This window comes from Catharus ustulatus, chromosome 1, assembly GCF_009819885.2.
Source record: "Catharus ustulatus isolate bCatUst1 chromosome 1, bCatUst1.pri.v2, whole genome shotgun sequence".
NCBI classification, from domain to species: domain Eukaryota; kingdom Metazoa; phylum Chordata; class Aves; order Passeriformes; family Turdidae; genus Catharus; species Catharus ustulatus.
This window is the reverse complement of record NC_046221.1, coordinates 46,695,466-46,709,032: the sequence shown is the minus strand read 5'-3', so window position 1 is coordinate 46,709,032 and position 13,567 is coordinate 46,695,466. Positions and strand designations below refer to the sequence as shown.

At 38.8% G+C, this 13,567-nt stretch overlaps 1 protein-coding gene across 6 annotated transcripts in view; it reads right to left on the bottom strand.

Moving 5' to 3' along the window:
* Window positions 1–13,567, bottom strand: part of ULK4 (unc-51 like kinase 4) — a 235,925-nt gene that overhangs the window by 159,560 nt on the left and 62,798 nt on the right. For all 6 annotated transcript variants that reach the window (XR_004418123.2, XM_033061515.2, XM_033061505.2 and 3 more), the window contains exons 21-22: window positions 12,104–12,286; window positions 7,186–7,313 (exon numbers count right to left, since the gene is read on the bottom strand). Coding sequence is in view for 5 of the 6 variants with exons in the window: in XM_033061515.2 (XP_032917406.1) it covers window positions 7,186–7,313; window positions 12,104–12,286 (311 nt within the window). In the remaining variant the exon portion in view is untranslated. The remainder of the gene's footprint in view (window positions 1–7,185; window positions 7,314–12,103; window positions 12,287–13,567) is intronic.

Genomic DNA, 13,567 nt, shown 5'->3' with positions numbered 1-13,567 from the left:
TGGAATGGCCATATTGAAAGAGACAAAAGCCCAAACTAGGCTTACATCCTTTCTCTAGAAATTTGGTTTCATGATTTCTAAACACAAACTCAGTGTACACATTCGAACTGGTAAGCGCTCTGTGGCTGTGCCATTCTGCAGAATGACATTTCTCACAGTGAAATGGTAACTGATTTATTAGCCACTGGCTAACTTACAAGAGATTGCTTTAATAATACACCTGTACCAGAATGCTTCAGGCAAAATTTTAAAATGCTTATTCGAATAGACAGAAGAGCCAGACTTCCCTTTAGGGCCATACTATTGACATCTTTGTTTCACATTTGAACTCCCTTTGGGTCCTGTGCAAAGAATCATCAATCACTGATGAGGGAAATCCATGATCTGGATTTTAAGTATATACTTCAGTACTATCTTTTTTAATAACCTGATAATCAATGCTCTTTTAGAGAACTATGAAAATGACATATTTATACTAGCACAAGTATTCGTAACAATACTACTAGGAAATACATCTTTACATCAAAAAGATGATATACTCAACAAAGTAAAAACTACCTAACAATACATTTTACAGGATTATGTATCTAAACAGTACATGATCATGACTGAATATCACACTCTTATACTTCCTAACATACTATACAAAGAGAGAGAGAGAGAGATCAACAGACCCCTTGAGTAACTACTTTTCACCTGTGCAATAGCCCAGATGCAACATATTCAGCTGCATTTCTCAGAGACCATGAGGACATCTTTCATTCTTGTAATGTCTGGAAATTGTATTAAATTACAGGAATTTTGATTTGTCTGTTAGAAAAGAACTACTTAAAATCTGACATTGTGCAAGAAATAGAATTTTACTTTTACAAGCTCTACACTTCTTTATATAAAAATTTAAATGTTTTAAATAAAATGGCCTTTCCAGACAACAAAGTCATTTTTATTCAAAAAAAGTTTAGCTTTTAAAAAATTGACAAAATATCAATGCTTGAATTTTTTTTTTCTTAAGAAAACACTTCCATGATTTAACAACTATCAGATTCTCTATGGAAATATGCTTAGTTCTGTTTGAGTTTTACTTAAAATGGTCCAAATAGACTTCAACATAAGTGGTTTTATTTCTTTGCGAGAAGGAGGTTCTTTTCTTTTATAAAAGCATGTTCTATTACTTAATCACATTTCAGAAGGATACAAAGTAGGTTTATTTATTCTGAGAGAGGAAAGATAAACGAGTTCTCTTCTTTATATGGTTCTTCCATTCACAAGATTGTCTTTCACATAAAGATTTTCTAAAACTATGCACAACTATTTTTTCCCTGATAGTTCAGTTCAACTAAACATTGTATCGAGAAAACTGTATAGATATAAACTGTGTAGGCAGCAAAGCATTAGAATCTTTATTTTCCTTTGACAAATTCCTCAGTCAGATGTAGAACAATTTATCATTTACTTTTATTTCCTGATGAATCTCAGAGATCTCTCTAGTGGGCAAAACCAGGCCTATAGAAATACAGTTATTCAATTAATTTATGCACATTTGTCTTGCACTCAGCAAGGCATGAAAAAATAGGTAGATGTTAGTATAAATAAACTAAATATGATGAGGAGTAAACCACTGTCTATGAAGGAAAGGTCTGGTAAAAAAAATAAATTCAAGTGTCTGTATTGCAGGATATGGCCATCAGTGAGCTTTTACACTAAAAAAGTAAAACAAGCCAAGTTTTCTGCAAAAAAAAAATGTGAAAGAGAGGAGCTAAAAAGGGAAAATTCCAGAGTTAAGAGTCTGGAGTGATAGAATGGGAATTTAAAAGAATAAGAAGTGTTCTCTTAATAGGATGATCAAAATGAAGAAAAAGGCTAAGTTCACGAAGAATGACAGACCTAACTAAAAACTAAAAGAAGGTCATGAATACTCTGAGGACATATACAATCCATTTACTCCAAGAAATCAAGGACTATATTTTAGTTTTATTATTATTTATTATTATTAGTCAATGTCTGCTAACAAAAAATGATGCAGAGTTTTAAAGGATATTTAACATAGACATATTGCTTATTTTACAGAGGTGTAACATCAGATGGCATATCATGCTAATAGGAGGGTCAATCTCTACTTCTTGAGGTCCATCACTTTTTTCTTCTTTTTAATTTTACACCAGCTTGCTGGGTTTTTTTCCTGAAATCACTGATTTAGGTCATTGTTCCCTCCTGCCTTCCATTTCCACATTTTCCCCTCTGGCTGAGCACCAAGCTTTTCAGTTGCTTTCCTCACCACTTTTCTAGATCAATCTTAAGATGTATAAGGCTCACAGGCTAGGCTAGATGTAAGACTGTAGTAGGTTTCCAGGCAAAGCTTTTCCTTTCAGGGCACACATAAGATTTGAAAATTTAATAAATAAGGGAGGTGGGCACAGGAAACAGAGAAAGGTTTTGCTCAGAGCTTACGCTGTTGTGCCTAGTTACATTTCTGCAGACTGTGAAATGTGTTGGGAATACTACCCTATCTTTCCACAAGTGTCCATCTCCACAGACAGTAGAAAACCAAGTTTAAATAAATTCTTTTGGGAGGAGAAGTTCAATCTCCAAGTCAGTCTCTGTTTACCTAGGAAATTCTCTGAAACCATTTAGATACAAAAAGAACAATTCAGTGAGACTAATTGTAAATTATTGCTAGTTCAGAAAAGAGTGCAATGAAAACTCTCAATAAAACTTCAGGTTGTATCCTTCCCCTGAAGAACAGGTAGCCTGCCTCTGCAAATCAAGGAGAAAAGGAGAAGACTGGTAAACTCAGTGTGATTAGCATAACAGATTAATTTTGCATAGTGTAAGTAAACAAGTGCTACTCCAGCCTAAAGGATCTCATATCTTCTCTAGCTGTATCTCATGTGGAAGAACCAAAGGTATGTAACTGACTACCACAGAACAGGTGGGAAAAAGGAGTAACAGGTGAATTGTCTCAATGTGGTGGAACAATGAATTCACATCAAAACTACATTTCTTATTATATATCAATACTTTTTCATCCACAGAACTCAAAATCTGCACAAGAAAACCAAAACAAGGAATTAATTCATCATTTCCCATGTGCAGACAGGTGTTCAGCCATCTCTAGGAACAAAGAGCTCCATGACAGGTAATGGTTACTTGGGAAGACAAGGGCCATCACTCCCATTGTCTTATGGCCCTTCCTTTCTTCTTTCCCCCATGAGGCCAAGTGGCATGGAATATCCCTTTGATCAGCTGGAATCAGCTATTTCTTCACTCTTATTTAGAATTATATAGGTTTTCATACTCTTTGAGTAAGGAGAGACTTTTGAAAAGAGGTACAAAAACTTGCAACCAGATCGTGTAAACTCAGCTAATCAATAAGCATTAGAGAGATATGCATGGGGGATTGTATGCACAAATACTCAAAACTGAATGGCAAATGCTGGTATCATGACCAAAGCCAATAGGTTCTGTAAACAGTAAAAACAAATAGGCAGAGTCTTAAGAATGCATTCCAGGAATCAAGACTTGCAAAACTGCATACAGTAATTTCACGACTATAAGGCGCACCCTTTTGACTAAAATTTTCCCCGGAACCCGGAAGTGCGCCTTATAGTCCGGTGCGCCTTATCTGATGCACAAAGTTCAGAAATTTGCCTACCCGGAAGTGAGAGCTGCGAGCCACGGGGGGAGCCGGCAGGGCCGCGGCTGCCAGGTGGAGGCGGGGCGGAGCGGCGGCGGGCCCGCCCTGGCCCCCTGGAGGTGGGACGGCCCCTCCACAGACACGCCCCGGCCCTGTGCAGGCAAGATGGCCCCTCCAGAGGCACACCCTGGCCCCATGCAGGCAGGACGGCCCCTCCACAGGCACGCCCCGGCCCCATGGAGGGGGAACGGAGGGGCGGCGGCCACAGCCTGGCCCTGGAGAGGCAGCACGGAGGGGTGGCAGCCATAGCCCAGCCCCAGAGAGGCAGCACGGAGGGGCGGCGGGCACAGCCCGGCCCCGGAGTGGTGGTACGGAGGGGCGGCGGGCATGCCCCAGCCCCGGTGAGGCAGCCCAGAGAGGCGGCGGCCATAGCCCGGCCCCGCTGGGTTACAGGCGGGCCTGGGGGCCCGAGGCATCCCTCCTGCCGGGTACAGGCAGGCCCGGGGCCAATGGCTGCCGGGTTGAGGCGGAGCCTCGTCCAGCAACTGCACAGGGTGAGCTGGGGGCGGAGCCTCGCTGCAAAAAAAAAGTGCGCCTTATAGTCCGGTGCGCCTTACATGATCTACAAAGTTGCGAATTTTGCCGACTCCCCGGGGGTGCACCTTATAGTCCGGTGCACCTTATGGTCGTGAAATTACTGTACTTCCCATGTCCCCAGCCCAGAGACACCATTACTGCATACAATAAAAAGGGATTTCAGCAAGTGCCTACCTCTGCTGCCTTTTATTTCCTGTATCTGTGCACAAACTAGAAGAAAAACACAACGAAATCCGTTTTGGTAACACCCGCACAGCTAAAACAAGCTTGCCATTACCCCTCCCTTCCACTTCCTCTTTCCCTACTCCTCCTTCCATTTCTCTTTCTCTCCCCTTCTTTCCCTGCCTCATGCCCTTTCCTCCCAATGAGATGAATAATGATGAAACCATTATTTTCCTCACATGCCATAGTTTTTCAGCTCCAAAACCACTTCCAAGGACAGATATCACAAAGGTTACAAGTGGGAATAGGATTCTATTGTCTGATTACCAGTGAAAAAATTTTTCCTGATATCAAATCTAAATCTCCAATGGCACAACTTAAGACCATTTCCTCTTGTCCTATCACACATTACTTGGAAAAAAAAACCCAACCGCTGCCTCGTCACAGTCTCCTTTCAGGTGGTTACAAAGAGCAATAAGGTCTCCCCTGAACCTCTTCTCCTCCAGGCTAAACAAACTCTGTACTTTCAGCTTCTCCTCATAAGACTTGCTCTCCAGATCCTGCCCCAGCTTTGCTGCCAAATAAAGGAAGGACTGCACTCCAGAGCATGGCCTTTGGGATGCTGGCCCTGAGGCAGTCCCTATGGTCATGAGGCCCAGGGGGCTGCTTTCAGAACAAACAGCTTCACAGCAGTTACCATGAAGAAAATTAACACTAACCCGTCCAAAACCAGAATAATTACCAAACTATACAAAAGTATTTTTCAGTACAGTGTTGCCATGAAACAGTTATTTTTGTTCTATCATCTGCATCATCCTTTAATTGATACACACTGAAAAACTGCCTTATATTGATTATCATTATCATAAACATTTTTTGTCATCTAAAGCAATATAAATCCTGTTACAGGCTTTAACTGCAGCTGCTGAAGGCAAACCATTAACCAGGAATTATGTATATTTTACGACATGCTCTTTATATTTCTCAAATCAAACATCTCCAGAATGAGAATTTGAGTATATCAAATATTTTCAATAGCTATCCATCTGATTTCTGCTTCCTGTGCTAGCAATTCAGAATTTATGAGTCTTAATTTTGAAGGAACTTTTCTCAAACAGAAAAGTTCATCAGACAACTGAAGACATTAACTAAAATACTCCAAATGGAATTCAACAGTATAAATCAATGAGTATCCAGTATCTCTGCTGGGTTTAAGATTATTCTAAGTTATACAGTGATATTATGAATGCAACTGTCTCCAGATTTAATGGGTCATTTCTCCTCTCTGTAGCTACCTTACTTTCTGGATGAGAAAGGTTTTAGATGATCTATTCTGATAAGAGATATGCTGTTCACTAAAGAACAATTATGAAGATAACACAGCAAATTAAGAAAAACAATTTATCAGCTCAATAAAGTTGTTATAAGGCTTGCGTATTGTTTTACCTAATGTATTACATAACGTATTGGTCTCTAATCAGCCCTGTCTGGAGCATCACAATAAAACAGAAGGATAAAGCCAAAATATAAAATTATATTCCAAATTCACAACACATTCTCTTCAGAAAGGCAGCTGGTTGTAAAGCATTATAAATAAAGAAAATTGTTGATAAAATTATTACTCTCCTTCACATAATATCTTAGGAATATATAAACAAATCGTAACTATCGGTCAGGATTCCTGTCAGACCTTTCACCAAACACACAGGAGAATCCTATGTGGTATACCAAGCACATGAACAGCAGGAGTTACTAAAAATGTAACCATTCAAAAAGTCACAAATCATTAGAGGTATTTTTCACTAACTAGAACACATAATCTGAGAGAACATTTCTAGAAGTGTAAAAAGGTCCATGTGAAAAAGCCCCATGGATTCAGTACTTATTCTCTGTGATTCTACAAATATTGAGGTATCTACAGTTTTGTGAGTGGAGGAATACATATAATGCTAGCACCCCACAAGGCATCCTCTGACAGTAACTTCATGGTGTAACTCATCGGCCCCATCCTTTAACTCCAATGTATACACCCTAATTCAGTTTCAAACCTGCTCTATTTCAATACTGTAAAAACTATGTTTATACTCCATTTTACTCTTCTTCTTACAGAACAGTAGAAGATAGAAATCCCAGTTAAAATTTCTTTCATCTTACTTCTCCAACCACCTCAAAACATGGTGGCAATTCATATTCTAACACAGTCTAATTTACTCCTCTCTGATACAAGAATGCCTCTGTCCCAACAGAAGACAAAAAAATTCAAATTACAATTCCCTGGTGATTCAGTAATTTCTTGCAAAGTATTCCAAAACATAGAAAAATTAAATACTTCACATATAAGTCACAGGAATTTAATGGTTGTTATGCAAATCACTCCCATAACACGTATAGTCAAAAACCACTATTTTACCTTGAAAGTGACTATTCTGAAGAGACTATGAACTATACCAAACCCCAAGATGAGGAAGGTACATAACATAACTTTTTATTTTGCTTTCCCACAATAGCAACAACTCACTGTTGCAGTATATCTTTTGCCCTACCCAAAAATGTAAATGGTCACTGGGACCACAAGTTACTTTAAAGGACATTCTCACAAGACAGTCGTTTCCCCTTGTGAACAATTGTCACTTGATGATCCCAGACAAAATATTCTCATGAATGAAAGGATTAAAATTACACACAAAACAATTAACTTCTAAAACACTGGCTCAAAAATACCACACATCTTCAAGTATTTCAGGTACGACTTTAAAGACTGTATCTTCAATTCTCTCTTATTATAACCTTACCTTGTTTGGCAACTGAGGAGCAACATCTCCCTGTTATTAATTAGTACTTGTAGCAGGACCAGAAAGGCTTTTGCTCGAATAAAAGTTGAAGGACTTTCAAGTAGACGAATAATTGTAGTCACAAAATCCTTGATGGAAACAAACACAAATACATTAAGGTTACTCACACTGTAAGACTGTATACACTTAAAATTTGCTTATTTTCATGTCACTCATACGAAAAAAAAATCCACAAAACACTAGCAAAATAAATTCTGTCCAACACTGGCTGGTCCAGTGTAAAGCTGCTTTGAACATCCTTTAAGAGGTAGAGTAAAAAGTAAACACTAGTTAATGAACTAAGTCCATACTAGTATAGAATTAACTATAATGATGATAAAACTTATATTTCTAAATGGTTTACTTTAAGCATAAACATAGGATATTTTAATATCATTATTTTAAAACAAAGCTGAACTATTTTCATAATACATATGTATTTAAGTACAAATATAATTAAATTTTTTAGCTATCCATTCCCTTATATGCAGGAATATTAAAAACAACACCTTAGTTGGATACAATCTTGTCTAGATCAGACCCCAAATTATATACCAGATGCTCCAAATAGATGGTGAAATTGTTTCCACCTTCTTTGATTGCTCTTATCTAATCTAATTTTATTTTGAGTTCAGAAAGTGAACATCTTTTCAAGGAAGAAATAAAAATAGGACTTGAAAAGAAAGAAGAATAAACAAAACCAGAATTTAAAACTGAGCCAGAATTTACAAATTGTGTCAACTGGCTCTATGCAAAAATTAGACTGAGCACAAATGGCCTCATCAATGCAACCTGCTTCAAACAGTTGAGCTGGATTCTCAAGGGAGTGATACTATAGGATAGACAAGCAGTGTATGCATGTTGTGTGCAAAGTTAAAAATCCTCCTGTGTGATTAATGTTTAACATGCATATTACTGGTCAAATTCTTCATTTGCTAACAGAATAACTGCAAATCAACACTGACTGTAATTTATTAGAGACACCATTTGCAACAATTTACTACATATCTTTACCGAGAATGGGAAAAGAGCAGGACTGCAAGAGTTGGCCAAGAAACCATCAGGTTTTATTCTGACACCATTTTAACCCATTTAAACTTCAAAAGCAGTCATCATTCAGTAACTACAGAAATCTCAAAAAACAAACTGTTATTTATTATTCTAGAACTGTTTTGCAGTACTTCAAGAACTAATTTCATAAATAGAAGAATTTCTCAGTCTTGGGATTTAAAAGATTACTGCTTTAAACACTTCAACAGCTCCCAGAGTATGACTTGTAGCTCCTCTAGTATGAACTTGTAGCAGTCAAGTTCTTAATTTACAATCTAATAAATGCAAAACTTGAATTTTAGTTAAGTGTGGTTTGGTTTCTCAAGGGCTTTTTTAAAGTGAAATTACCAAAACAACAACAACAAAACCAAAGTTTTTATGTTCAGAAATCCCATAAAACCTCAGACATAGTCAAAGAGTATGTATAATGTAATACTGAATTTTTGCTAACATAAATGGACTTGATAGACCATGCACAAGGACACCATGACAAGGACACATGAAAGTACAAGCCAAAGCACATCTGTTTTTAGTTCTCATACTTTGGAAAGCAAGAATATTTCAATGCTACACGTGGGGGTTAACATGGATTAAGACAATTAAAATTAGTTACATCAGACTTATCTGGGAATGTTCTAATAATCTAGTTTAAGAAATAAACATGATCTGTTGGAGTTTGTTTTTTCTGGCTGGTTTGAGGGTTTTTGGTTGTAAAACAGCAACAGTTTATTTAAAGAAAATCTCAAGCACATCTTTGCTGACCTGCAGGACTTAGTATATCAGAACAGCCAAAAATCACTCAAATACTGCCAAATACATTATTTATCATTTCTCTGTTACAGTGTTCCTCCCTCCCCTGCAAATGTTTGATGTATCCACTGAGGTTCCTCAGGATAGGACACTATTTACATTTCAAGTGCACACACTGCAACAAGATTATGACTTTAAATTGGACACACTGAGTAATACTGCAAAGCAAGTTTAAAACAAAAGGAATGTTTTTGAATTGGCTACACAATACGAAAACAGCTAGACCACTATTTCACTATACAAGAACAGAAATGACAATTGCAAACATTCGTTGTATTGTTATGTATTTTCAGATTTCCCTTCTATGCTTTGCAAAGGCCTCCATATTATGTTTAGAGTTACAAAGATTTTGTTAAAGATATTTTTATCTTTTTATTAATTCATACTGGTATCGACAAAATTATCATCTACTGTGGTAGTTACTTGTCCACATTCAGGTAAAAGACAAAGAATTGAAAACAGTAACTGAAATATGAGGACAATGCTTATAAAGTATTTATAATGCAGTTGTGATAATATATTGCTGTAAGTATTTGAATAATTTTACTTATGACTAGTTGAGGAAAAAAAGAAACCAAATAAAAAACACCCTGCCATATTATCTGACCTCTGGAAGAACCTAGCTGCATTCAAAAAGCTGTGACTGATTTTCACTCATCCAAAGCTGAGTCTTGACAGCCAGATGAAAGTACAGTAATTTCATGACTATAAGGCGCACCCTTTTGACTAAAATTTTCCCTGGAACCCGGAAGTGTGCCTTACAGTCCGGTGCGCCTTATCTGATGGACAAAGTTCAAAAAATTTGCTTACCTGGAAGTGAGAGCTGCGAGCCACGGGGGGAGCCGGCAGGGCCATGGCTGCCAGGTGGAGGCAGGGCGCAGCAGCAGCGGGCACACCCCCACCCCATGGAGGCGGAGTCGGCCCTCCAGAGGCACGCCTGGCCCCGTGCAGGCGGAGCCACCCCTACATAGGCATCCCTGGCCCTGTGCAGGCGGCACGGTCCCTACACAGGCACCCTCCGGCCCCGTGCAGGCGGCACGGCCCCTACACAGGCACCCTCCGGCCCCGTGCAGGCGGAGCCGCCCCTACACAGGCACCCCCCAGCCCCGTGGAGGCGGAGCCACCCCTCCAGAGGCACGCCCTGGTCCCTACACAGGCATGCCCTGGCCCCGTGGAGGCGGAGCCGCCCCTACACAGGCACCCCATGGCCCCGTGAAGGCAGCACGGCCCCTACAGAGACACCCCCCAGCTCCGTGGAGGCGGCACGGAGGGGTGGCGGCTATGCCCCGGCCCTGCCGGATACAGGCGGGCCTGGGGGCCCGTGGCACCGCACCTGCCGGGTACAGGTGGGCCCCGGGGCCAATGGCTGCCGGCTTGAGGCAGAGCCTCGGCCAGCAACCGCATGGAGGGAGCTGGGGGCAGAGCCTCGCTGCCAAAAAAAAAGTGCGCCCTATAGTCCAGTGCGCCTTATATGATCTACAAAGTTGCGAATTTTGCCGACTCCCGGGGGGTGCGCCTTATAGTCCGGTGCGCCTTATGGTCGTGAAATTACTGTAATTAACAGTGGGATTTTTTTAATCTACTGCTATATAATGTGTTCAAGATTCTTTATTTTGAGTTCTTTTTCCATGTTTTATTTTAAAAACATCATTTCAACTATTTCAGCTTCCAAAACAGGAAACTAAAACGAAAAGTCTCTGTATCAGAGGGGGACAAAACTCAGTCCCTTTTGGCTACTGTAGTTCTCTGAAGTGTTGGATCAGTGTAGATGATCACAGAACTGTATTTCTGGCTTTTGTTTTATAACTGGTTTTCATTGCTGTTCTTGAAGACTGAAGAAAACAAGAGCAGTCTAAAGTCTTACAAGCTAAGGGTTTTTCCAGAAAACATACACAAAGCTAAATTATCTCCATCTTGAATTTGTATCTTTTAATATGTTGTTTGTGCCTACATTAAACATAGCCTCTTCTTTGTCACTACCTTCTGTGTGACACTGAGGTCCTTCTGTCTCTTAAGCTGAACTAAACAAGAACTTTACAGAACGCAAAATAATCTGTAGGCCAACACTACTCATTCCTCCCTTCTCTCATTAAGGTGGACTTGTGCATCATGAGCATGAAATATTGAAGAGTACATGGACTATCAAATTCAGTTTTCAGCTCTAAAATAATACAACTCCATGTGATGTGATAGCACCTGGCAGATCAATACAGGAGCATGTTTGTACATTTAGATTCTATTTAAGAAAAACAGAAATGTAGTTTCAGCTTCCAAAATCCTACAATCTAATTTTTCAGATCACAAAACATTCTGAGTTGGAAGGGATAATCAAGTCCAACTCTTAAGTGAATGGCTCACACAGGGATTGAACGAACAACCTTGGTGTGATTACCACCAACTGAGTTAATCTCATTAAAAAAAATCCCCATTCTATGAGATTTAAGTTTGGCAGAGATGCAATGCAGGTACAGTTACCAAATACGGGCACATGCAGTAGAACCAGGTCTACTTTATCAGGTTTTTTTTTACACTAAGTTATTAAAATGCTAATTTTTGCAAGATATTTCACTTACAAATTGGCCTAAGGTCCTTTAAGGAGAGCATAATGTACAGCTTCAGATTTAATAAGGACACTCCTTATTTTCTCTTTTAAATGTCTAAAAGAGCTATGTCAAATAGCTGTCTCTACTGATTCCTTACTGATTTTCCTTAGGGCTTATTATCAGTTATGGTCACTCTAGGGTATCCTAGATTGATTGAATCCTACCTGCAGGAACAATTTATACATCCATTAGTACCATTTCTCAAAGATCCATGAGAGAAAGAAAAACAGTACACCTTATAATTTAGACTTTAAGCAAATAGAAATATAAAAGAAACACATTCCTCATTTCCTGTTATTCAGACATGCACGCAATACTGACACATATTTTGAAAACCCAAAACCACTAGCAGTGTCAGTTCTAACTTTGCCTTTCATGAAATTCCATGCCAGTGAAATATTAATCTGAACTCAAACCTTTTCTTGAATTAGTCTCTGTAGATGAATCCCACATGACAACATTGCAGAAAACATCGTGAGCATGTACTGTTGAATTTTGCATATTCCATTTGCCAAGGAATTTAGTACAGCTGTCAATCCGACTTTTTCAATGACACTCTGGAAAGCACTAGGTGAGGAACGAGTAATTCTGCATAAGGCCTACAAAAGTGGAAAAAAATAATTAATGAGACTATTATCTCAAGAAAAATAATGGAAAACAAAAGTATGTGGTGAGTGTTCCAATAGTTTGGGAATATAAGGAATTCATATCGTCTCATTCCTAAGACAAGTATTAGGGGAAAAGACCACTTATTTTTAGAGCCCTGGAATTCTTCTAAATACATTGCTATACACTCTGTGCAGCTGAAATTCAAATATTTCATACACCAACATCTGCATCAAAAAGTCACATTACTCTTTTCCTCTAGAGAACAATAACGATGGAGCATCACAACCCATGTTTGAGTCTTTTGTCAAGCACAGAATATAAACAGTATCAGGTAACACTGCACTAGAAAGGAGTCCAGGGAGAGAAAATACAGACATGGTACACACCACAGACATTATGGGCACCCATAAAGGTGGGCATCTTCTCTCTCCTGGTTCATGGACAATAATGTGATATGTAGTATTTCAGAGTCTAAAGTCTACCCTTAGCTCTAGATACTACTTCAGATCTAGGAACTTACTAAGAAACAGTGGTTAGTACCATAGTTGCAAACAATTCTCCAAAATGGTTGATTTTCAAACATCAGAAGAATTTTAATAGAAAATGTAGATACTGACCATGCTCAAGTGAAGTGAGCACAAACTTGTTCAGGGTCTACTAACTTAGTCATTTCTTAGCAAACAACACCAAACAACCTTCAGGGCAGTTTCATCATCAAATCAGTTTCCTTCTGATACCTGTGAAAATGCAACCTCCAAGATACTACAACTGCATTTGTTCTCTCCAGATAAAGAAAATAAGACCCTTTAAACCTCAAAAATTTCTTTTCCTTTGGCTTGAACATACTGTTAGCATAGAAGAACAGCATATGTCAAATAGTGGATTCACATGAAAATCTGAATTGGTTTTCAGCAAAAACTTTGAAGATTACTCCCTTTTGTGAAATGCAGGTGATATTTATGATTTTTTTGCTCTCTTCAGACCAGCTACATTTAGAAATTGCTATTTACTTGGTGTGCACTCAAGGTCTCATTTAAGAGAAACTATAGTAAATTACATGGAATTCAGAGAAAAGTTTTCCATGTAAGAACCTCAGAAATTGTCCAGTTCTCCAATGCCCATAGAAACATTACTCAAAACAAACTAGAAAAGAAAAAAAAAATAAGAAAAAAGGCATAAAAGACAGTAAATCACAAACTTGACAGACCTTTTATTGATGCTATTCATCTACTCTGCTCCTGTTCTTTGTTCTTTCTGGCCCAGAAACTACA